This window comes from Schistocerca gregaria, chromosome X (genome assembly GCF_023897955.1).
Source record: "Schistocerca gregaria isolate iqSchGreg1 chromosome X, iqSchGreg1.2, whole genome shotgun sequence".
Lineage (NCBI taxonomy): Eukaryota > Metazoa > Arthropoda > Insecta > Orthoptera > Acrididae > Schistocerca > Schistocerca gregaria.
In genome coordinates this window covers 209,450,373-209,477,888 of record NC_064931.1, presented here as the reverse complement: position 1 = coordinate 209,477,888, position 27,516 = coordinate 209,450,373, and the positions used below count along the sequence as shown (strand labels likewise).

Here is a 27,516-nt window from a genome sequence, read left to right as displayed (position 1 = left end):
AGCAGGACATATGTGGTGTGCAATTTAAAGAAAAAAGTGACAAGTCTTCTGTCTAAGGTCATAATTGCAACAATGCACATCATCTGTAGAATACACAATGAACTTACTTACCCAACTAACACTTCCTTGTTTTTATTAGCAATTTATATCCAGATTTTAGCACACTGGACTCGCATTCGGGAGGATGACAGTTCAATCCCGTCTCCGGCCATCCTGATTTAGGTTTTCCGCGATTTCCCTAAATTGCATCAGGCCAATGCCAGGATGGTTCCTTTAAAAGGGCAAGGCCGATTTCCTTCCCCATCCTTCCCTCACCCGAGCTTGCGCTCCGTCTCTAATGACCTTGTTGTCGAAGAGACGTTAAACACTAATCTCCTCCTCCTCCTTCTATCCAGATTGAATCATAAGGTTTTTATGAATGTATTCTGACAAAACTGTGTGAAGTACTATAAGGTTTAATTATATCCAAAAGTTAAAGAGTCAGTAAGGGTTAAGGTACTAACAGCTAATTGCATTAAAACTAATATCAGCAACAAATGTATGAACTTACCAATTTGACACCCAACATTCCAAAATGGAATTGGTTTGTAATTGGATGACATTGCTCGTCTACCAGAAGGATATATGCGGCTAAGCTGAATAAGATTGTGTTTCACAAATTCGGGACCACTTTTCTGAATTAATTTCATGGCTTTTCTTTCATTAAATGATGACATCTGATAGCATTTACCTGTAATATATATCAAATTACCTTAATGCATTGTACATCAAGAGACATAGAAAAGAGTAATGAAGTAACACTGCAAAAAATTGAGCACTTGGTCTCAACTTAGTTTGCTAAGTAATGATAACAAAATCTGAAGGTAAGAGACTTACACACAGCTATTTTTTTAAATGACTTTTCCCTTTTAAGGTAAGGAATAAAAATTTAAATAAACACAAAAAACATATGTTTTTAATCTCATAGATGGAGCTATATATTCATTTCAATTTCATACCATCATGTCTTCTCTGAAGTATTCCATTCGTCAGTAGAAATTTTTGTGAACATTACCCACACTCTTCAAATCAATATTACCAATTGTATTACAACTCAGAGTCCCTGCTTGATTCAGTGATGACAGGACACAAATGTGTCCATTTTTCATGTTGTTTTCAAATAGGTAACACATGGCAGATTTAAAAATTTAGTTTTATTTATTCATTGCTTATTTAGGATGACCAGATTAGGGCCTTAAGGCCCTCCCTTACATGTGGCCAGGAAAAACACATGCCAACGACACTACAAAAATATTCACAACAATAATAATTGACACTAATAATAATAATAATAATAATAATAATTTTAAAATTTTGTGTATGGCTGGAGCAGCCACTGTAGGATGAAATCTTTTTGTGGAAACAACAAACGACCAATCAGTTGCAAAATGGAAGGCTTCTTAAAACCCCATTACTATGGTTTCAATGTTTATAACAACATCTGTTCAGAAGGAAATATTGATAACAGGATTACATGTTGTGCCAGAGGTACTATCACACACCATCCTTACTCCTATTGCAAGTGCCTTATCTTTCTTTAGCCCAAGCAGTGTGTACATGATTGTTGCACTAACTGTACATTGATGAGGAAATCCCAAGTGATAACAACCATGTTTTGCACATTTTAATTATTTTGGAGGTGACATTTTATATTTAACTCATGTCTTTCAGCTATATTTTAACATCTCTCTGCCTGCCACCATGTTTGATTCAGTTGTGAATGTTTCCTTCTGAAGAAGAAATTTCTATAAACATTAAAACCAGTGCAAAGTTGTTTTAATAAACCTTCCATTCTGCAACTGATCCACCATTTATTGTTTCTACAATAATAATAATAATAATAATAATAATAATAATAATAATAATAATAAAGGACATTACGACTGATATACACCAACAGAAAAAAAGTCGAAACATCAAGAAAAATTTGTTGACATAAATGAAAGTTGATAGGTACATTTCTATATCTGAAAGAAGACGACTGTTCAAATTTCTCACTAGTCGCCTAAGAGTGGTGCTAGCAGTGCTACTATAGTGATGGAAATCAAGTTTGCTTTAAATACATGCTGTAATGATTATGAGAATTAGTTGCTTTTGAGACTGGACCTGATGAGTTGATATTAGTCAAGAATGCCCTTCATGTGACAAAGATGGCATTATCATCACCTCACTGAGTTTGAATGAGGTCATGTAATAAAGCTATGAGAAATTGTATGCACCTTCTGTGATATTGCAGACAGACTTGGAAGGAATGTAGCCACTGTATATGGTTGATGGCAGCAGTGCTTATGAGAATGTATGGTTGCAGAAGATTGGGCTCCTGATGGCCACATCGCACTACCAAGAGGGAAAAACACTGTGTTCAACATATGGCTTTGGTGCATTATACTACATCTGCATCAGCAATTTGGGCAGCAGATGGCACCACACTGACACAATGCACTGTTACAAATCAGTTACTTCAAGGACAGTTCGGTGCCACATGCCTTGTAGTGTTCATTCCACTGAGCCCAAATCTAGGCCATTTGTGACTTCAGCAGTGTCCAGCAAGAGCTCACTGGAGGGCAGGGTGGATGTCTGCTGTGTTTTCTGATGAAAGCTGGTTCTGCTTTGGTGTCAGTGATGGCTGTGTGTTGGTTAGAAGGAGGTGAGTTGAGGGCCTGCAGTTAACCTGTCCACATGCTAGACACACTGTAATTATCATCTGTGGTACGATTTTGTGTGACATCATGAGCACTCTCATGGCTATCACAAGCTCACTGGCTGCAAAATTGTATGTCAGTCTGGTGATTGCACCTGTTGTACTGCCATTCATGAGCAGCATTCCAGGAAGGTATTGTCCAACAGGATAATGCCCGCTCACATACTGCTCTTGTATCCCAACATGCTCTACAGAGTGTCCACATGTCGCCTTGGCCTCCTTGATCACCAGATCTATCTTCAATTGAGCACGTGTGGGACATCATCAGACAACAATTCCAATGTCATCCACAAACACATTAACTGTGCCTGTATTGACTGACCAAGTGCAACATGCATGGAATTCTATCCCACAAACTGACATCCAGCACCCATACAACACAGTGCATGCATTTCACATTTGCAATGGCTTAGCCTGTGAATTTGCAATGTTAATCACTGAAATATGTTACCTAGACAAATGAATTCTCAAAATTTCATTACTCTACATTAATTATTTTTTACTGTTGTGATTTTTTCTCTCAGTGTAGATTAGTTTAGCACATTTGAAGCCATGTTTAGTATTATCAGAAGTGAGAAATAAAAAAAAAAAGGAGAAAATTGAAGTGAAAGTGACAGTGGCTGTTAGGAAAGAACAGAATTTAAATAGAGAACTCTGCCAATAAAGGGGAGGGAAAAGTTGTGGGGATGGGGGATTGGTGAGAATGAGTTGTACACTAGTATGTGGGAGAGATGGCTATAGCGATAAAAGATGGACGATTAGCTGTCTTTCAAAGTAAGGGAGGAATTTAAGTTCTCTACTGTTTTGAGGAATATTATTCCAAAGTTTGGTTCCTGATACAAAAATGATTTATGGGACATGGCAGTGCTACGTGACAGTATAGAGGGGATTTTGCTTTGTAGAGAATGAGTATTTCCTGCTGTGTTATTCAGATAGTAATGGAAGAGCTGAAAATGAATAAGAAGAATAGCAATGATCAAGAATATGATAGAGTAAACATAGAGTATGATAGTCTGCATGCTTATATGCACGTTGCCATGATAATTGTTGTCAGGCTTGAGTGATATGGTTGAAACAGCATATGTCACATTGGCATTCATCATCATTTCTAGCATATGTGAGCTTTCATATGAAAGTCTTTGGAGAAGAGCATCACCATAATCAGGTATAGGGTGTATTAGTGACTCTACAAGATTCTTTTTCTATTTCTGTAGTGATTGAAATGACACTGACATCTTCTTACAGACTGCAGTTGTGTGTTCAGTCCAGTCGTTCTTCCCGTGAACCATACGCGACTGGAACAGGAAAGGGAGGTAATGACAGTGGCATGTAAAGTGCCCTCCACCACACACCGTTGGGTGGCTTGCGGAGTATAAATGTACATGTAGGTGTAGATGTAGTAATGGTCCAGAATTACCCTCAAATTCTTTGCAGAACAGGAAAAGGTTATTCCTGCACCATTTAGGATTACACGTGGAAGAGATTCTCTGAACTGCATGGTAATATGTCTTTTGTGAATGACCAACATTGCTTGCATTTTAGATGGGTAAAGTTTTAAACCTATGTTCTGCACCCACACTGATAAGGCAAGTAAATCAGCATTTACATGCTGGATGGCTGTGCACAGGTTTGTTGGATTTGCACTTAGATGTAACTGAAGGTACCCAATGTATAGGTGACATCTGCAGTGAAAGAGATTAGTTGACACATCATTAACGATACATGCTGTGTGATCAAAAGTATCGGGACATCGGGCTGAAAATGGCTTACAAGTTCGTGGTGCCCTCCATCGGTAATGCTGGAATTCAGTATGGTGTTGGCCTACCCTTTGCCTTGATGACAACTTCCACTCTCACAGGCATATGTTCAATCAGGTGCTGGAAGGTTTCTTGGGGAATGGCAGCCCATCCTTTACAGAGAGCTGCACTGAGGAGAGGTATTGATGTTGGTTGGCAAGGACTGGCACAAAGTCAGCCTTCCAAAGCATCTTACAGGTGTGCTATAGCATTCAGCTCAGGACTCTGTGCAGGCTCGCTCATTACAGGAATGTTATTGTTGTGTAACTGCTCTTCCACAGGCCATGCATTATGAACAGGCAGTCTCTGTCAGTCAACAGACGAGGTCAGCCTGTACACTTTTGTCTGTATGGGTCCCTTCCTGTTTCCGCTTCACTATCACATTGGAAACAGTGAACCTAGGTATGTTTAGGAGAGTGGAAATCATGTGTACAGACGCAAGACACAAGTGACACCCAGTCACCTGACCATGTTCAAAGTCCGTGAGTTCCACGGAGCACCCCTTTCTACTCTCTCACGATGTATAATGACTACTGAGGTCACTGATATGGAGTACCTGGCAGTAGGTGGCAGCACAATGCACCTAATATGAAAAAAAAGTACATTTTTGGGGGTGTCTGGATACTTTTGATCACATAGTGTATAATGAGAAAAGTAAAGGGTTCATTACTGATCCTTTTGGGAGCCCCGATACTACATCCTTCTATTGTGACCTTTTCCTTCAAATCAGTACACACTGCTGGCAAGATGTAAGGTATGAGTGGAAGCAATAAATAGCACTAGAAGAAAAATTTTGACTTATGAGTTTAGTAAGTAGAATCTCAAAGTCAACAGTGTTGAAAGTTTTGCTGAAATCTGAAAAGCACATAATAGTCTCCTATTGTTTTTCAATAGTTTGTTTCAGTTCATCAGTCACTTTATATGACCTGTTGTTATGTTGTGATTTTGCTGGAAATTAAACTGGTATTCTTCTAAAAGGTTATTTGATGCTAAATAGCCAGTAAGCTGTTCATGCACTATGTATTCTAAAGCCTTGGATAACGCTGGTAGAATGGAAATGGGGCTGTGTCAGAAGGTTGTTTCGCACATTCCTTCTTAGTTACTGGTCTTATGAGTCCATTTCCAGGCCTGTTGGGAAGATGCTGTAGGTCAGAGAATGGTTAAAAATGTCCAACGTCCATTATTTTGGGCTGTAGTTGATCAATGAGGAAACTGATCGTTTGCACTGTTACATTATTGTGTCTTTTAGGTGCCAGATGAATTTGTGCATGAGGGTTCCTGACCAAGTTAGGGCTTATTGGATACAGAGAAATATTTTTTGTTTGTACCCTCAAGTGATGCTTTAAGGAAGTCAATGGTTTTACACTGCTCAAGTAAAGATGCCAGAGTGTCAAAATACTTATTTAGATCCTCAATAGAAACTAATGGTTCAGCTGCAAATTTAGGTCTGCCTATTCCTAGACCTCGTACATTTTTCCCCAAGATTGCAAGTCTGTGAATGTCGTCAGTTAGGGAGTGGGTAGACCTGAGGTTTGCATTTCTCACAGTTGACTAACTCAGGTAGTTGCTTGTAGTTGAGATGATTATCAGAGGTTTGGTGCCATTTATATATATCCTGTGTGATGCATCTCTGACATTCATAAGGTGCTTGAGGTGGTCTGTAAGCCATGGGGCAGGTTTTCTCCTCACTATTACTGTTTTTAGAGGCACGTGTTAGTGGTATAAATTATGTGTTTTCTTAGTGAAATTAGATACTTCACTATTTATGTCAAGGTTATTTCCTGTAGTTGTCTATCAAGTAGTACCATAGGCATCAGCTGTAAGTTCAGATATATTCATGCACATAAAATCTCTTGCAATTTGTTCTTTGGCCATTGCAATGAGTAAGTCATAAATATTACATCATGAGCAGACAAGCCAGGAGCAGAAATCTGATCAGTATGAATTACTCTATTTGGAAATTTGGTTGTGAATACAGTGATTGATGTATGAGTGTCTGCTGTATGGTGAGTAGGCCCAAGTTGAAGCAGCGTTATGTTTCAGCAGGAAAGTACGTGCATGAATTTTGATATGGAGGAACTTTTGTTTATCAAAGTATGTTCATATCTCAACTACAATTACATGTCCATGCAAAGATTCAAAACTGAAGAGAGCAGATTAAAAGCTAGAGAGCTGTCCAGTTGTGGGTGAATCGTATATTGCACAGATAAGGTACTTTCTGTTGACAAGTTCAGTACCTATGAACATGTATTTGGGCTTTTTATCCTTATTTTTAGACATGAGCATGACCTTGGGGTACAAATTTGATCATACATATTCTGCCACATCGCCCCCTCATCTGGTATATCTGTCATGTCTCAGGAAAATTAACTATCAGGACTTACACAATTGGAAGGGATACTCGGCTTCAGCCATTCGTTGATAGTCATGTGGCATGAAAGTTGAGGTCCTGAAATATGCAGCAGCATCCAGTTAGGTGGACTGGTAAGGACAGCATATTTATGTGGACGAGCTATAGAGTAGAGCTATCATGAGTCGTTTCCGCAATTAGCTAGCAGGTCGGAGGCACAGCTGTACTGGAGACAGGCATAGCCCAGTGTCTTCAGAAATGCAGTGAGAAAGGGAAAAGGGAGGAGCACAGACGTGAAAACAGGCAGGTAGGGTGCCATAGAACAGAGGCTAGGGAAAAGAGGGAGGTTTGAGGTTAGTTACACTTGACAAACACAGTGCATGCAAGTCAAAGCTACTTGAGTTTTCCGGAGATCCACACAACATAGCAAAAAAGTGAGCAGTGTATAAAATATGAGAAAATGTTAATAATCGAGTGATTATAGTGAAAATAATAATGTAAAATGGAACAGTAAGAACAACAGATTATTCTGAAACAGAAATAAAATAATAATGCAAAAGGAACAGTAAGAATAGTGGAGTAAATAACATATATAAGAAGAGAAACTCCCCATTGCACCCCACTCAGATTTAGTTGTAAGATGGCCCAATGGCCTGTCAAAAACTGAACACAGATCAGCCATGAAAACAGGAAGTTGGTGTACTGGACAGCCTGAAACAGCAACATTGTCATGCGGAAGTGGTTATAGCGTTGGAGTGCCAAGTGGGCGAGCAGTGTTCGAAACTCTCTTGTGCCATTTATTTACTTACTTATTTTTCACACCATTATGAACTATCCATCCAGTCATTGAAATGTTTGTTCTCTTTCTGTAGTCTTGGCAGTTGTCATACTATACACTGGTTATAGAATATGAGTCATGTGGTAAGAATACATTACTGTAACACATAATGTGATGAATAGTGAAAGCAGCAGGGGAGATACCACATACACGTCTCACAGAAATGAAAACAGAAAATAAATGGGTGTGAACTATGTTACAACAAAGGAATTCAAGAGGCAAGACCTACAAAATGGAATGCAATGTTTTGACAGAACACAGAGAAATTGTGTGATTGTGAAACTTATGCATTCATTTGTTGCTCCTTATGTGACAAATTTCATCATTTCGTTGGGAGTGATCACATTCTCATTCATACAAACACCTATATTGGGCAAGCAGGGCATATCTCACTCACTTATCAGTCATACAAATTAGGTTCGTTACTAAGAGATTCCTATCAAATGACACACATACTGTCACTAATGCCATGTATGATACACCAGACGTATTTTCCGGTGGAGGATTTGGTTGACTTGTCATCTTGTCATCAAATGTTTGCAATTACCATTCAAAAGCTGGTTCCTTTTGGTTAATAGGGTAGTTATGCAGTATCAACTGTCAACCTTACACCTTGCTGCAGATATTACATCATGACACAGACAAAAATTTGAATAAAGAGTGGGAAAAAAAATGCGTCAGGAAGGTTTAAACATGGCTTACCCCCCCTGGTAGTCCAATACTGTAACCACTTGACCACATCATTTTTCTGTTCAGCACTTCATGTTCTTGGACCATTCACTGTTTCTATTTTGCTTTTTTTTCATAGTCCAGTACATCTTCTTCCTGTTTTCATGCTTAATCTGTGTTCAGTTTTTGACGGGCTGTCCATGGGAGCCTCTTATCACTAAATCTGAGGGGGTGCAATGGAGAGTTTCCCTTGCAAGCTTAAGTTACTAATAAATAAAATGATAATTTGACAGTAAATTAACAATCTGAATCAAAATCCTGTGAGAACGGTGAAGTAACAGCAAAATAACAACTATCTTGGTATTAGAGGAAGCAAAACTGAACAGAAAATTTATAACTAGTACTAAAAGTAAACCTAAACCAACAAATAATAATAGCAGTAAACTGTTTTCAAGGAAGTACCATGAAATGTTTCTTTACAAAACAAAGACACAAAATAAACACACCAACTATAGACAGCAAAAGCTTACACATTCTTAGATCTTAAAGCACAGGCTTTAGAGTTCATTTCCATTGCAAATTGATCTTTTTCCATTTTTGGTCTTCACTTTTACCTGATATCACTTGTCCATATTTTTTGTATTCCAATTCTTAAGATTGTGCTGTCCAAAATCTGTAGCCTCCCAGAGGTGAGATCCATGCATATTGTCAGACCTGACTTTTCTATATTTTGCCTATCACTACTGAAGTGACAGTATTAGTGATGGCCTGCACAAAAAGCTCGAGCATGTCCTGTGACTTTGTTGATTTTGTATTTTTTTCAAAACCCTGCTCTCCCCACAAAGAAAGTGGTTCCATATCTTCCCTTTCAGTATAATTACCCTTTCTTACATGATACATTAACACTATAATGCAAAAATGAAATGACTTCTTGTTATCACTGATAAATCATTTATTACATGGAACTTGCAGAGTTGTTGGAAAATCCATGCGATAGTTCAAAATTTTATTTTTATTTTGATTTGCCTTGGGGAATAGAAATAAAGTTTATGCAAGCATACAACAACAGGTTCAAAAGTATGCTGAAGAGTACCCCAAACAAAAAGAATAATATTAAACCAAAATGAGGGGTTCACACTTATAAAGTACCGGTACAATTTAATGCAGCTGGTACAATTTAATGTAGAAAAACATATCACCAATGTACCTTACAAATACTTGGAAATAAATGAATTATACCAAATATAGCAAACGTTATTACAGTCTTGAACTTGCCAGTTCCTATGAAAAAGGGGAGCTGTTGATATAAAATAAGGTCTGATTGTTAAAAACATATCACTACTCACTAAGAACCACGAAGCATATAAAACACTGACACACACATTGCCATTATAGATTATAATTCAAATGCTGGTGCCTGATAGGACCTAAGTAGTTCCCAATAATAGGTAAAGCTATTAAAGTTCTTGCAAATGTGTCTATGCTTTCTTGATAGCAGCTCAGCCAGCAAGTCTTGTTCCACAACTTTATTGTAATCTCTCTGCAGTGCATTTGTTTTAAGAAGGTACAGAAGATGAGAGAAAGGGGAAGTGTGCATCTCTGATGTCATAAAACTGGAGAACAATTTAAACATAATTTAAAAGATTTTTGGTGGCCAACTCCTTCTATTCCATCCATGAGTTTCTCAAGAAGTGCAGTAGACCATTTTAATGAAAATTTATTATACTTTAATTTTTGACAATACTTGGTTGTAACAGCCAATTAACTATGTACTGTGTGAATGATGGATGTATGGAAAGCAGATGTAAGTCTTATGTCTGTAAATGGTGGAAGTTTAATTTTAAATGTTGTAAATAATCTGACTTTTCTTAACTGAGGATCACTGAAATGAATAATTTACTTTAATTTTTGACAATACTTGGTTGTAATAGCCAAGAAACTAGCAAATGTCTGAATGATGGATTTAATGAAAGCAGATGTAAATATTAAACCTGTAAATATTAGAAGTTTAAATTTAATTCGTGTACATAATTTTACTGTTTATTGACTGAGGATCATTAAAATTAATGAAACTCAAGTTTTTCTAATTAAATTTTTATAATGTGTTTATCTGACATGTTCCACACCTAGAAGGATTCCCTCTTTTATGAGCCTATGCAATGAATAATTAATCTAATCTAATGTAATCTTTACTAGGACCTGTGGAAAACCGTTCACTCACTGTACTGATAAAGTGTTTGTGTGATTGATGTCATATATGAACTCATTTTACTGGAGGCCATCTAATGTTTAAACTCTCAAAAAACTGAAAGTGATATCGAATAATCATCAGGAATTCCAACTGATTACTTTTTACATAAAACTCTCTTTAATTATTGACAGTAAGTTTAAATCTTTGAATACTTCAACTTACATTGTCAAGTTTCTTCTGCAGTAGGCTGTATAACATGTAATGTAATTATATTCGACAACCAACATTATATCAGAGGTAAGCACTATTGAATTAACAACAACATAATGTTGTAAAATGTAGTCTTTATCTTACCTTGAGTTAAAGTCTTCTCAAAGCCATGAAAGTGAACAGCTTGGCAAATATTTACAATGTTGGATAATGTGGGAGAAACCACTGTTCCCTTAACACAAAAAAAAAACAGAAAATGTGTTATGATCCTTTCACAAAAGAGGGAAGGTGGGGAAATGTAAGGAAATAGGGGAGAGGGACACTTACATATAACGTTCACAGTGCTCAATTCTTAGATTAGTAATATGGATGTGTAAGTGTTGAATACCTTCATTACCTGAGCTCCTTTTGTCTCCATCTTATTATTACAGTCTTCTTCGGAGTCCTCATCATCATCATCCATATCATCATCCTCACTATAAGAATCATCTTCATCACTTCTATCAGAAGGTTTTAACTTTTTAGCTTTCACAATTATTCTGTTTTTCAGATCTTCAGGAGATGGCAGGAACTGCATTCCTTCTTCATCCACTGGTTCCATATATAAGCTCTCTGAAAGGTAAATGTATTTTCCAAATAATTATTTCTACAAATAATATGAATATATCTGTGGTTTTACTTTACTTTTCTTTACATAAGAACAATGCACCAGTTCAATATGATCATGCAACCTGTTACTATGTTATACATTAATAATAATATCTGCAGCATACAAATAACCAGTACCAATGTCAACTTCTAAGAAAATGGTGACATTAAGGTAGAAAACAGATAGTAACATATTATTCTTAATAATCTGGCACCTCTACAAAAAGCACAGTACGGTGAAATGTTTGGAAAGCGCATAAGATTTACATTATGAAATTCTCAACTCTAATTTTAGATCAATCAGTGTATTACATGTTTGAGTTACTGTAATAGTAAATGACTGAAATGACTTGTGAAGCTCTGAATTGAGAAGCATTTTCTCAAAAGTAGATAAATGCTCAGTTGTTCAAAATCAAGATTTCTATACTAAAAATCAAGCTTGTTGGTATGCATAACCTGTTGAAACGGTTTTGTCAAAAGCTAATTCTTCTGTTGTTATAGGTTTGAAAACTCTGAGTTTTTGTAAAACTTGATATTTGTTCTTAGCCGATTAAAGCAAAAGTCAATAAATAGAGACTGTGGTTTGCTTCTGAGAGAACTGAATGGAGAATAACAGTGTAGGATGTCACTGTCAATGATAATAAGAGAGAATTTCCTGGAAAAAATTGCTGCCAGAACCAATAATAGAAATTAACTCCTGATTATTGTACAGTTCAGGCCAGCTTTGTCAGGAAGAAGAAACAGCAAGAAATAAACAACAAAGAAGAATAGTGTTTCGATAAAGTGCAACACAGGGAAAAAAGATGGCCAGACAGTACTTGTATGTGTTGCAACGTTTCAAGCAATATCAGGGGTACTCAAAGACAGACTCTCAAAAGGAACAAGGTTTGGAGGAAGATAATCAAGTAATAACAAGCCACAGGTTGCACAAACTCGATGCAAAAAATTTCTGTGCAATAATGAAAGACGAAAATCCAAATGTGCTTAAAGCATGTTTTGATATACTGTACAACAGAATTAGCGATACTAAAGCTCTGTTGGCGAAGTATTCTAGTATTCTACTCAAGACAGGTTTGGCTATACATTTTGTGCATTATGATTCATTCTTGTGCACAGACGAAGGAATGGATTACTATTTACACTTAGCTTGAAACAGATGGACTGAAAGGGTGCGACCAAGTAGCCTTTGCTCTACTGGATTTCCTCAGAAACACTGGGGCATTCCAGCCAGAAAATTGTCCAACTAAAATTCATTTATTTGCGGACTTCCATACCGATCAAATTAAAAATAATCATGTGCACCCTAACGGTCTTCATGCTAGAAAGCTGAACATTTAATAAGCTGGTACATTATTTCCCTTTTCATGGTCACAGCTATATTCCTGAGAGAATGTTTAGTACAGTGAATAAAGATGACTGGAAAAGAGAAGATATTCTTCCACTGACTGAATACTATAAAGTGCTGCAACAACATGGCATTGCCAAGATACTAAATAAAGATTGAGAAGCCAAAGATCACAAGTCCAGTGCAGTAAAAAATGATACAGTCTAAAATGCCTTTCAAAATAACTGCTCAGTGAGTGATGGCTTATGAAAAGTCTAAGAAGAAGATATTATGGTCAGTACCAGACACTTATAATTGAAGTCCTGTAGAGGAGGAGGTATGAAAATCCAGGAACTGCACCCAGGATGTAAGGAAACCAACCACCTTGAAAAAGAAGAACTTGGTCAGCTAGGGAAAGAAAAAGTACATCGTACAACTTATGTAGGATTTTAATGTACCAGAAGGAGCAAAAGAGTTTTATAAGGACATTACTGAAAGTGATCAATAGATTTTAAATTTAGTATTGTTGTAGCCAGTACTTTGTGTTGAATTTCAATAGCATTTCTTGCTATTTTGCACTTCTTCTTGTGAAACTTTTATGGATAAGTATGATACTAAAGTCTAATATTGCAATACATTATTGATATTCTATGTAAAATGAACAATAAAGTAGTTTTCTTTGTAATTAATGGTAAAGATAAAAAATGGGGAAAAAACCAATTTGAATGAATATATTTAAAAAAAATTTAATTTCCATCATCGCATTTATCAGTTTTGAATAAGCTTGGAAACTTTGTCCCTCTATTTTGAAAAAAATGAAAATTTTAGAAAAGTAAAACACACTATCGAAATCATGCCTACAAAAGCTATGTAAATGATAAATTATCTTGTCGAAGTGATTAGTATTTTGGTGTGATCTTTGAAAAATGTGTCTCCTGAAAAAATTACTTTTTTGTGTTTATGAAGTTTTGAAAAAATGTTTCTCAGTCTTCCTAATAATGTTGCTGTTGTGACTCGCCGATCTTTCAAAGTGCCGCCGTGGAATTACACGCGTCCTCTACATGCGGCATTGTCTGCCAGCCAAGCAGCAGCCATGCCACCTATGCCGCCAGACAGCCAGTGGCCGCTAGACTTGGACTCAGTGCTCATTTGAATGTCACCGTGTTCACATGTCGTGCTTTGCAACTTGCTCAGTGACTTACATGTATTGTGTCGTTTTGAAATGTGTGTGTTCAACTTGACGTTATAACAGTTGCCCCATCATGTAACAAAACTCAGGTCACATATAAGTTCACATTTGTGTAGTTATTCAATTATTTATGCTCCTTCTAATACGAAAAGTTAAACAGGAGGATGATAAATCTCACCTCTCTGCTTCTCACTTTTCACCTCTCTTTAAACAGAAACTTCTATTCTATACAACAAAGAATCACTAGTTTTATGTCTTAATCTGCAATTTGTATATCACTGTGAACAGGGAGTATTTTTTATTGTACTGGAAGCATTGGATTTCCTTTGTAGAATGCAGTTTAGTCTTGTTGTGATATTCCCAAAGAAAAAATTGTATTAGCAGCTGTAGGCTACATCCTTGGAAAAACTGGCTTTTAAACCTTAAGAAGTAATATTTAGCTACCAAATTAAATGATTCAGAATCTTTGTAACTCTCATGCATGATAATATGATGAAGGCTTTCATCTTGGTTGCTGGTGAGTCTTCCGGATTTTATGCCCATGATCCAAGAAAATTTTCAATTCCTGATGTTTTGTCCAGATTTGCACTGGGCATCTTCAGAGGTGCCCCTAATAATATTGAGTCTTGCTGACTCATGAGTAGAACTTCAGAGAGTGAAATAAATATTATGTAAAATGGGTATGGTCAAGTTTAAACATGATCAGCAAAGATAATACTTACTATCGATTGTCACCTGTCAAGGAGAAAAACTCATCTATCGATTCTTCAGAGCCACTGTTCATATATTACTAAGTTTCATTGTTACTTGTTTTCTGTTGAAATTATTCTCATGCTTATATATTTTGATGACTTCTCTATATAGTCATGGATATTAGTTTGTTACTGTAAATAAAATTTTGGTTTCAGAAAACTTCATTTAGTGATTTCCTTCAGTCAGGAAATCATGAACTGAAGTTTTCTTAAACCAAAATTTTACCTGCAGTGACAAACTATTATCCACAGCTATATAGAGAAGCCATCAAAATATATCAGCATGGGGATGATTTTAACAAAAAAGAAGAAGCCATGAAACATAGTTATAGATGGACAGTGGTCCTTGACAGGCAAAAATTTATATACTTCACCTCTGATAAGGATTATCTCTGCTGATCACATGTAAACTCACCCATGCCCAATTTACACAGTATTTGTTTTGCTCTTTGACATCTGACTCATCAGTTGGCACGATTCAGTGTTGCCGGAAGCACGTCTGAAGACGTCCAGTGCAGTTCTGTATGAAACAGCAACAACCTCATATGTGAGTTTGACAGTGATAGCTGATTTCATATTCAGTGTACATTCAACATATATAAATGCTTGCAGCATATAAATATATATGCATTATCTTGGTGCTTTCGATTATTATAAAATTTCTGATAAAGAAAACTTTGTTAACATCTATTGTTTGTTTAAATGTCAGCAAGGTTTTTCCAAAAGTATTTGTCTGGATTATAGCCCTGTACCAAAGTGAAACATGGACAATAAACAGTTCAGACAAGAAGAGAATATGAGCTTTAGAAATGTGGTGCTACAGAAGAATATCAAAGATCAGGTGGGTAGATCATATAACTAATGGAGAGGAAATGAACCAAATTAATGAGAAAAGAAATTTATAGCAGAATCTGACTAAAATAATGGATCAATTGGCAGGACACTTCCTGAGACATCAAGGGATTATCAGTTTGGTAACAGAGGTAACTGTGTGTGGTGGCCAGGGGAGGGAAGGGGTGGGGGAGGTAAAAACTGTACAGGATGATCAAGGCTTGAATACATTATGCAGGTTCATATGGATGTAGCTTGCAATAATTATGCAGGGATGAAGAGACAAGCAGAGAGTAGGCCAATATGGAGAGCTGCATCAAACCAGTCTTTGGACTGAAGAGCACAACAACACAAAGAGTGCATATTCTTCTGGCTCTTAATTGACAGAAGCATTTGGCAACAACAGGTTTCAGTCTCTTGACATTGTACATTTTTCATGTTTGCCTACCACTTTCAAAAATTAAAGTTATCTTCTATTTTGTATAACTGTGTGCTACTTGCAGTATTTTCTGTTTCCCGAGTTGATGAAAATGCTTTGTCTATCTTTAACATATTCTCTCACTTAAACCATTTTTTAAATTATTTTCTTCTTCCTTACCTAGCAGGCTACAATACAAAATTTGATGGATTAGTTCCTTACCTCCTAAAACATCCACTAAAATTTGTACCAGAACATCCTGTTGTTTTTCACTACAGTGATTTTCAAGAGATAAAATAAGAGGGTATTCTGAGGAATGAAATGCATATGGTTTTATGGCATCTGTGATCACATCTCTAAATAAAATCTTTGAAGTCAGAGTGTATCCATGGTAAATAACTGGTTCACCATCAGCACCATCCCAACAATCCACTGAAACAAAAAAATGACTATATATATATGATCTGGTTTCCACAGAAATGAAAAAGTGCTTAAATAATTTAATCCATACAAATGTATGCATTATGACTATCTCACATGGTCATGATTTAAGATTTTGGGCACCTGTCAACTGCCAAGTTAGTACTGCAAACAACTTTATCACTGAAAAACATACTTGCTTTAAGAACACATGGCTAGTCTAAATGTCTCATTGGGTTCCAAAGCACTGTTTATTGACAAGTATATGACATAAAAAAAAGGTGATACATGAAAATATACATACACTCACCAAATTTAAAAAGTCCTCTTGATTGGAGTTTTGTATCTGACTGCAGCAAACTATGGAAGGTGATGGTGACTTTGTAGGGACATTGACACTGAGCAATAAGGCTACTTTCTATCCATCAGGAGATATGAATCACCACAATCTGATAGTATTGGGTACCAAATTTCTGCATCTCCTTGTGGAACTGAAAAGGGATTCATGGAAAGTGAATATGTTCCATGCCATATCCAAGACAAATGTATATGGCCCCTTTTTCTTGATTGAGCAAATGGTGACAAGTTCTGTGTACCTAGATACAGTGCAGCTGTGGTTGTTGCCACAAATGACTGCTGACTCCTCGTTTTTCATCTTTCAACAAGATGGAGCTGCACCTCACTGGAGAACAATTGTCCACTCTTTTCTCAGAAGAGAACTGACACATTTCTGGATAGTGCACACTGATCTGGGTGATGCTACTCTGTTGCCATGCCCCCCCCCCTCCCCCCCCCCCCCCTCAAGTCATCGCCATGTCATTTCTTCCTGTAAGGTTATGTTACAGACAAAGTTTATGCACCTCCAATGCCAACAACATTGCAAGAACTGCGAGAACCCATCCTTGCTGCTGTGATGTACACTGATGGAAACATGCCAGTGAACATATGGACAAAACTAGATCACAGTTTGGCTGTGTTCTGAATGACCAAGGGTGCAAACATTTAATATTTATAGAATGTATCAGAAACTTTGTGAGTGTATCTTTTCTAGTATCATTCACCTTTGTACATTATATACTTGTAAATAAACAGTGCTTCAAAACCTGATGAATCATTTATGCTAAACTTATATTGATATAAAAAACACAAGCAGCTAGAAAATGTTCCATATGGTTCACTGACTTAATTCAGATGCAGAAAGAAAGGAATTACTAGTCAATAAAATATGTTATTCTGTTTCAAGAAACAATGTGGAATATAATATTAGTAGCAAACAAATACATATCACAATGTGTTTTATATGAGTTGCAAACAATAAAATCATCAGTCACATGCATATTACCAAGTGGCTTAAACTGAAAAGGACACAAGCAAACAATCAAGTAATCAGTGAGATACAAATTATTAAGTGAATTGAACTGAAAAGTACACAGGTGAACGAAGCAAAACTTTTGCAAGTTCCAGAAGTTAACTCACCTATTGACAGCCATCAGCAAGCAGAAGCCACACACAACAAAGGCACCAAAGATTTTTAGGGTAAAAGCTGTGTTAGAAATGCTGTTAAATAAAGAACTATAAACCTTTTCACCAAAAGTGTCTAAATGCCCATATTTTGTTGTATTACACCATAATATTAAGTCACTTGAGAATAAAATTACCATGTTGGAAGCACTACTCCAATACAACTAAATGTGGATATAATTTTCATTACTGAACATCAACAATGTAATGTTGAAGTAAAATTAACGTCAATAGAAGGATATAAATTAGGAAATCATTTTAGCAGAGAGTTCTCCAAACAACGTGGTAGTGCTGTCTTTGCAAAAGGGCAGATAAAGTTCTGTGGTGTCAGTAAGGGCTGTATTGACCCAATAAATAAAGATTACAAACTTTCTACTATTATACTGCAAGAAATTAATTTAATAAGTATTAACATGTATAAAGCACCAAGTGGAAATCTGCCAGTCTTCATGGCCATACTAACGGTACTAATGAACATTAAATATGAAGCCAGATCTTTGTGGTGATTTCAACATCAATTTTTCAAAAGACATCAGTACGAGAGGTGCTTTCATAAATATGATTGTGGTGTCACCGCCAGACACCACACTTGCTAGGTGGTAGCCTTTAAATCGGCTGTGGTCTGGTAGTATACGTAGGACCCGCGTGTCGCCACTATCAATTGATTGCAGACCGAGCTACGTTATTTGCTACGACCTAGCAAGGCGCCAGTATCCGTACTATTGATATTGTGAATCATGTACCATAAAGAGCGACGTTCTCCATGAATGGATTAAAGTTAATTATTCCACCAGCTACGTCCGTTTTTCGTTTTTCTCAATTCTAATTCCCTTGTCATGTTCCAGACCTCACGCCAGCCTGCGTGAGCTAAAATGCGTGCATTTCGGGCTCCTTTAGGAACACGGTTGGCTCTCCTGCCAACCACAACAATGATCAACACATTAAGTACAATCCCCACAACATACTGCCCATGACTATCAACAGAATGCACAAATTCCATCATTCAGCAGACATTCATCAGAGGTATGAGCTACAAATTCACAAGTGTAGTAGTGAGCATGGGTTATAGTGATCATGAGGCACAGCTACTGTGTATAGAGATGACAAGAAGTAGTAGCAGTTGAAGAAAAGTAGTCAAAAAAAGAATTTTCTAAAAAGACAACTATTTTTAATTTGTAGCTGATTAGGCAAAATCGGAAAAGAATTTCCATTCAGGAAAATGTCGACAGTATGGACATGGTTTTTCGGAACATCTTCCTGCACTATTTTAATGCAGCATTTCCTACTAAAGTAAAAACATGAAAGCACAAGTACAAAGTAAAGGTATAAAAAATTGCAGAGAGAGAAAAAGATTTCTGCAGAAATGCTGTAGAAGATATGGAGCTATACTAGAATTTGCAGATTATTTTAAATCTACAAAAGAATCTATGATGGAGTAGTCAGCCAAGCTAAAATTACACAGAATGACAATTTGATAAGAAACCTATCAAATAAATTGAGATGCATGTTACAGTAAACCAAGATTTTGGGATTTCTGAATCAACTAGGCCTCATGAGTCCACCCTGGATTAATTGAAAGATGCAAGTCCATCTCAATTTTGATAACATTCATTCTGATTCTGATCTTAAGTACAGGTTTTATGACTTCTACAAAAGTATGCTATATACTAAAGTATTTTTGAAAACATATGTACTTTTCAAATTTGTCTATGATATAATAAAACATTTTTTGGGAGCTACAGTATGAAAACATAAAATTATGAAAATTGGTCATCCAATAGATTTCACTTTACAAAAGCCTATATTCAAGTAGAATTGGTATCTTTAAAAGTTGTAATTAGCTTTTATTGATGTTTTAAAATTTATCACAAATGCTACGTTTAGTCATCAAAAGTCCATATTTCATACCAATTACAGAAAATCATGATTTATTAATCATCAAACAAATTGTCATCAGTGAATTCCAATAGTGTGATTAAATTCACCAGGCGCAGTTTCTCTTGATGTAAAATCTAACACTGCATTTCTAAACAAATTTTGTGACACGGCATATTTTGATGTTCTAAATTTGACTTTAGGATGACGTAATATTTCTTTTGTAACTATTTTGATTCTCAGAGCTTTGTAACCATAAAAAGATACAATTTTTCTAAGAATTTGCACTGCTATAGAAACCAGATATCATTGCACTAATTATTTTGACTAATGAACTTCTAAAACTATGTGGAAAACAATGCTATATTATATAGGACTGCATGCATGCTAAATAAGTCAATCTGAAGTCATTCTAGTATGAGCAGTCAGTCTGGAAATACTAGTTGTCTGTGTTATTATTCAGCACTTGAACGCTACACATCAGGCATAGTATGCCTTTTGTTTTGAGAAATTGAGCACAAATAAGCTATATTGGTGGAAAAACAGACTGCTGTGTTTTGTTAAATGTAACACTTTAATTGTGAAAATAATGAAGAAGAAATATTAATAAATAGTGTCTTTGCTGGCTAGTGTAGAATCTATGGACCTATTCATCCCCAAATTAGATGAAGATGCCACAATCTTATGGAAAATGAGATGGGTATTTATTCTACAAGTTATTTGACCACATTTTGATTGAGTCTCATTCTCAATGTGTTTAGATGCACTAATATATTAGGAAAAGAACTTTAGCTATTAAAGTCCATAATAATTACAAAAAAGTGTTCTAGTACGTAGTAACAGTATACACATATTTTCAGTGGAATGTCTCGTTCAGGACCTCATATCTTAGGAAGACCATTTTAATGTGGACAGTTATAAAGGAAGAAACTTGTAGCTCAGCATATAAAGAAAGAATGTGTCATTGTCATTAGAGGAGTCAGAAGTCACATGCCCAAAATCATCAGCTATGAAAAAAATCAGTGAATACTTCACTCTAATAACTGAAGAGTTCTTTCAAGTAAACTGTAAAGGACCAGTTCCATGTTTATCCAGTACCAGTATGTTAGTGATCTTGGATGTCTCTCTGTGTGAAATGCATACTGATGAAATTACACTCCTGGAAATTGAAATAAGAACACCGTGAATTCATTGTCCCAGGAAGGGGAAACTTTATTGACACATTCCTGGGGTCAGATACATCACATGATCACACTGACAGAACCACAGGCACATAGACACAGCCAACAGAGCGTGCACAATGTCGGCACTAGTACAGTGTATATCCACCTTTCGCAGCAATGCAGGCTGCTATTCTCCCATGGAGACGATCGTAGAGATGCTGGATGTAGTCCTGTGTAACGGCTTGTCATGCCATTTCCACCTGGCGCCTCAGTTGGACCAGCGTTCGTGCTGGACGTGCAGACCGCGTGAGACGACGCTTCATCCAGTCCCAAACATGCTCAATGGGGGACAGATCTAGAGATCTTGCTGGCCAGGGTAGTTGACTTACACCTTCTAGAGCACGTTGGGTGGCACGGGATACATGCGGACGTGCATTGTCCTGTTGGAACAGCAAGTTCCCTTGCCGGTCTAGGAATGGTAGAACGATGGGTTCGATGATGGTTTGGATGTACCGTGCACTATTCAGTGTCCCCTCGACGATCACCAGAGGTGTACGGCCAGTGTAGGAGATCGCTCCCCACACCATGATGCCGGGTGTTGGCCTTGTGTGCCTTGGTCGTATGCAGTCCTGATTGTGGCGCTCACCTGCACGGCGCCAAACACGCATACGACCATCATTGGCACCAAGGCAGAAGCGACTCTCGTCGCTGAAGACGACACGTCTCCATTCGTCCCTCCATTCACGCCTGTCGCGACACCACTGGAGGCGGGCTGCACGATGTTGGGGCGTGAGCGGAATATGGCCTAACGGTGTGCGGGACCGTAGCCCAGCTTCATGCAGACAGTTGCGAATGGTCCTCACCGATACCCCAGGAGCAACAGTGTCCCTAATTTGCTGGGAAGTGGCGGTGCGGTCCCCTACGGCACTGCGTAGGATCCTACGGTCTTGGCGTGCATCCGTGCGTCGCTGCGGTCCTGTCCCAGGTCAACGGGCAAGTGCACCTTCCGCCGACCACTGGCAATAACATCGATGTACTGTGGACACCTCACGCCCCACGTGTTGAGCAATTCGGCGGTACGTCCACCCGGCCTCCCGCATGCCCACTATACGCCCTCACTCAAAGTCCATCAACTGCACATACGGTTCACGTCCCCGCTGTCGCGGCATGCTACCAGTGTTAAAGACTGTGATGGAGCTCTGTATGCCACGGCAAACTGGCTGACACTGACGGCGGCGGTGCACAAATGCTGCGCAGCTTGCGCCATTCGACGGCCAACACCGCGGTTCCTGGTGTGTCTGCTGTGCCGTGCGTGTGATCATTGCTTGTACAGCCCTCTCGCAGTGTCCGGAGCAAGTATGGTGGGTCTGACACACCGGTGTCAATTTGTTCTTTTTTCCATTTCCAGGAGTGTATAATATAGCAAAAATATTTCCACTCCAAAAAAAGTTCTTCTGATGTGATATCATATAACTGATCTGTGTCACAGTTAAGTTTCTTTTCAAAAAATCTAGAAAAATTCCAGAAGAAACTCCTATGAGAGGAGCATAATAAACATTGCTGTTGTACTACATTGTAAGACACCAGAGGAAATCAAAATTGCTACCATACATATCCAATATTTAAAATGAAAGCAGAGGCATTTCTAATAAAGAACTGTTTCTATTGTGTGAAAGAATTTCTGAATATGTAAAAATGAATGTTACTTAAACTTCTCCTTCTGAAATTCAGAAAATTATATATTCTCTCAAAAATCAAAGTTTGTCTAGATTTGATAGGGTTTCCAACAGAGTACTAAAGGTTTGCTCCTTTATAATAAGAACTACCTTTTCTGGAATACGTAATGCATCACTAACTCAGAGCATTTTTCCAGAGATGTTGATACATGCCACTGTTAAATCCCTCTATATGAAAGGTGATAGGAGAGATGTTAGTAACTACATACCCATTTCAATACTAACATTATTTTCCAAAATTTTGACGTTATGTTTTGTATAATAGTATACCAACTAAGCAACAATTATATCCTCTATAAACCACAGTTTGGATATGAGAAACGTTGCTCAACTGAGAAGGTCATTTACACATACACTCACCAAATTTTACAAGGACTAAATAACAAAATAGCACCAGTTGGTATTTTCTGTGACCTATCTAAGGCATCTGACTGTGTGAATCACAATATTCTCCTAGCTAAACTGAGGTTTAATGGAATTAATGGTATAACAATCCAATGGATAATGTCATATCTAATTGAAAGAATGTAGAAAGTTTTACTTAATAATTCAACCAACATAAGTAGGGGAGATTCTTCTGACTAGGGACAAACCACTTATCGGGTTACACAAGGCCCAGTCTTTGGTCAACTATTGTTTCTCGTATAAGCAAATGACCTATTGTCTAACTTACAACAACCAGGATTTGTCCTTTTTACGGATGACCCTAGTATTGCAATCAATTCAAACACATATAAAGCAATAGAAGAAATGGTAAATAATGTTCTTAAAAGTATTATTGCTGGGTTTTCTGCAAATGATGTCACTCTCAATCCCAAAAACCACAAAAGATATTTAGTTCATCACATCTAGAGGTACTGCATCAGTGACAAGTGTAACACATTGAGGAAATAATATCCAGAGTGAAAATGCCAAAAATTTTAGGTGTCATCACTGATGAGAATTTAAACTGAAAAAATCTAATTTTTAAACTCCTAAAACAACTTATTTCAGCCACATTTGCACTTAGAATCATATCAAATCTTGGCGTGTGACAAATCAGCAAGTTGATATATTTTGCATATTTTCACTGAATAATGTCATATGGAATAATGTTCTGGGGTAACTCAACTTCAAGAAAGAATGTTTCCATGGTTCAAAAATATACTGTAAGAATAATATATGATGCTCAGCCATGGTCTCTTGTAGATATCCATTTAAGGAGTTAGGCATTTTGACTACTGCTTCACAGTATATTTATTGCCTCATGAAGTTTGTTGTAAATAATCTACTGCAGTTCAAGAGGAACAATGATGTACATAATTGCAATACTACAGGAAAAAATGAGATTCATTACTTCACATTAAGATGGTCTTTAACACCAAAAGGGTGCACAACACTGCTTCAAAAGCTTTGACCACTTACTCAATGATATAAAATGTTTGAGAGACAGAAAAGTTAAATCTGAAAACAAATAGTTTCTCCTTAACAACTCCTTCTATTCCATAGAAAAATTTCTGATTTTGTAGTGTGTAAAAGGTGTTGGGTAGCAATTATTAACTCACAACAGTACTAAAAACAAGTAGACAATAAGAAAACCATTTTCACATAGAATGAGTACTGTGAATGTAAAATGACTCATTTCACATTATCATGATTAATTGTACAAATAATCTCAAAACAAGAAATTAACAAACTGTTCTGTATGATAAAATTGAACCAATAAAAAAAATCAATCAGCCAATAATAGTGAGTGGTCAGATGACAAAGCAGTTAAAAATAAACAACATAGATGATGTGTTAAAAGTTGAAAACATCATTTGTGACTGGATCCAGGTCTTATTTGCAGATAGAGAACAACATGTCACTCTTAATGGAACAAAACTGGAAGGTGAAAGGTAATATCAGGAACACCTTAAGAAAGTGTGATAGGACCATTGCTGTTTACAATATATGGAGTGTATCAAAAAGAATCATCCGATTAAAAAAAAGAAAATCATTACTATTACGTTATTTGAGATATGTTCATGTATAACATACTGTTGCAAAGAGCAAATTCTCAGGTTTTACATGGTTCCTGCTAAGTTGCAGTTGTATGCACGCCCTTCAGTTCTAGTAAAAATGGTGTCAGGACAACAGAAAGCATTTTGTGTTCTACGTTTTGCACAGTGTGAGTCAGTAATAACTGTTCAGTGTGTACTAGGTTGATGTGGATACTCCTACAGCACAGAGCATTAGATGATGGCATGAACAATTCCTAGAAACAGATTGTTTGTGTAAAGGCAAATTGCCAGGCTGTCCCAAGTGTGTGACACAGATGTCAAATGCATCCACCATAGTTCCACAAGGAGTCCGCAGAAACCATTCTCCATGCAGTTCAACAGCTCAGTATGCCCCCAATGTCCACCTGGCATGCGTTGCATCAACGTTTACACATGAAACATACAAAATTCAGCTATTGTGAAGTCATTGTGAAGGTGACAAACAGCAACATGTGGAGTTCTGTAGTTTCGTTCTTGGCGAGATGGAGGATGACAGTTTTCTTCCATGCTTAGTGTTTAGAGACAATGCAATATTCCATTTAAATGGAAAGGTGAACGACCATAATGTGAGAATATGGGGTACAGAACAACCATATGAAATTGTACAACATGAGAAAGACTCTCCAAAATTTAATGTGTTTTGTGCAGTTTCATGGGAAAAGGTGTATGGTCCATTTTTCTTTGCTAAGGAAGCACGTATCTCAATATGCTTGAGAACATCCTTTTCCCACAGTTGGAGGCTGATTCAAATGACTTCATTTACCAACAGGATGGGGCACAACCACACTGGCATCAGGAAGTGTGGGAATTTTTAAACCAAAAGATTACTGAATGATGGATCGGTCACACTGTACCAAATAATTCCGTCTTACATTACTGGCCTCCAAAGTCACAATATCTGACTGTATGTGATTATTTCTTGTGGGAGTTTGTAAAAGACTGTTTTGTGTCTCCATTACCAGCAACAATGAATGAACAGAGACATCGCATAACAGCAGCTGAGGAAGTTGTAACTCAAGACATGTTCACTGCAGTGTGAGCTCAATTTGAAAACCGGATTGACATACTGAGCATCTAAAGGTGAGTGTATTGAGTTTCATGTTCATCAAAACACAAAATTCAGTGAGTATGTTTATTAGTTTCAGAAATATAGATGTGCCAAATTGCATGATTCTTTTTGATACACCCTGTATATAAATCATCTACTGGATAATGTCAAAAGCTGTATGAGGATGGTTCCAGATGATGTGATTGTCTATGAGAAGGTAGCAATGCCAGAAGATTGTAGAAAAGTGAAGGAAGACCTGCGTATGATTGATGAATGGTGCAGAGACTGGCAGTTGACCCTGAATGTAACTAAAGGTAACATATTGCGCATAAATAGGTGAAGAAATCAACTACTGTACAGTTATATTATTGGTATCAAATTACTGAAACAGGAACTACAGTAAAATATCCTTGAATAACCATCCAGAGTGACCTTAAGTGGAATGACCACTTACAACAAATAGTAGGAAAAGCAGATGAGATTCATAGATAGAATCTTACCAAAATGTAATTCTTTCACAAAAGAAGTGGCTTACAAAGCACTTATGCAAACAATTCTTCAATATTTCTCATCAGTTTGGGAGCCATACCAGGGGGCAAGAGCATTATGGATATGCTCAACAAACTACAGTAGCTGACACTACAGGAGAGGGATTGAGCATCAGGAAGAGCTTTACTATTGAAATTCCGTGGGAGTATGTTCTCGAGGGAGTTAGGCAACATATTACTATTTCCCAAATATGTCTTGTAAAGCAACCACAATGAGAAAATCTGAGAAATTAGAACTAATGTGGAGATTTACTGACAATCATTGTTGTCACATGCCATTCAAGTGTGGAACAGGGAAAGATAAGACAGAGGTACTAGAAATACCCTCTGCCACACACCATAAAGTGACTTTAGGAGTATAGATGTAGATGCAGACACTTCCCTATAACACATTGTTTGGTCTTGCAATTCTCTTAGGTTCAATCTCTGGTACTCATTTCCTCCACATATTCCTCCACATATCTTTGATCATGTCCGCCCTCTTCCTCGTCATCCTGTAAATTATTTCACTGTCCCAGTTCCATAAACTTCACACTTCTCTTCTCTCTTTCCACACGTATGTTCTTGTTACTGGTCACTGTCTACAAATTAACACATTCTACTTCGTTATTCTCCCATGAACCATGGACCTTGCTGAGTGGGATGTCTTGCATGGCTCAATGGTACAGATAGTGTAACCGGAGCAGAGGACTGTCTTTGGAGGGTCAAACTAACCAGTGGCTCCTGAAGACAGGCAGCAGCATTTTCATTTATTGTGGCACCAACAGTATGGATGACTGAATGTGCTGGCCTTGTAACATTAGCCAACACAGCCTTGACTCTCTGATACTATGAATGGTTGAAAGCAAGAAGAAACCACAGCCATTAATTTCTTCTGCATTGTGATAGCATCCTCCTGGGAAAAATGTTTGGCCAGAGGGGGATGGGGGAATGGGAGGGGAGGGGGGGGAGTATAGTAGTTTCTTTTGATATCCAGGTTACATCTTCTGGAGTTGACTATGCAGGCAGATGTCATCATCAATAAAAAAAATTGGCATTCTATGGGTTTGAGTGTGGAATGTTAAATCCTTAATCAGATAGGTATGTTAGAGAATATAAAAAGAGAAACAGATGGGTTAAAGTCAGATATAGTGGGAATTAGTGAAATGTTGTGGTAGGAAGAACAGTACTTCTGGTCAGGTCAGTACGGGTTTATTAATAAAAAATCAAATAGGTGTCACTGAGGAGT

The 27,516-nt window shown here is 37.2% G+C and overlaps 1 protein-coding gene across 4 annotated transcripts in view; it reads right to left on the bottom strand.

Moving 5' to 3' along the window:
• The window catches only part of LOC126298804 (1-phosphatidylinositol 4,5-bisphosphate phosphodiesterase eta-2-like), a 428,484-nt gene that overhangs the window by 38,774 nt on the left and 362,194 nt on the right, over window positions 1-27,516 (bottom strand). For 2 of the 4 annotated variants that reach the window (XM_049990266.1, XM_049990268.1), the window contains exons 9-12: window positions 16,179-16,388; window positions 11,192-11,406; window positions 10,939-11,026; window positions 551-730 (exon numbers count right to left, since the gene is read on the bottom strand). In XM_049990266.1, coding sequence (XP_049846223.1) covers window positions 551-730; window positions 10,939-11,026; window positions 11,192-11,406; window positions 16,179-16,388 — 693 coding nt within the window. Of the gene's footprint in view, window positions 1-550; window positions 731-10,938; window positions 11,027-11,182; window positions 11,407-16,178; window positions 16,389-27,516 lie in introns of all 4 variants that reach the window. The other 2 variants (XM_049990265.1, XM_049990267.1) reach the window with 1 other exon arrangement.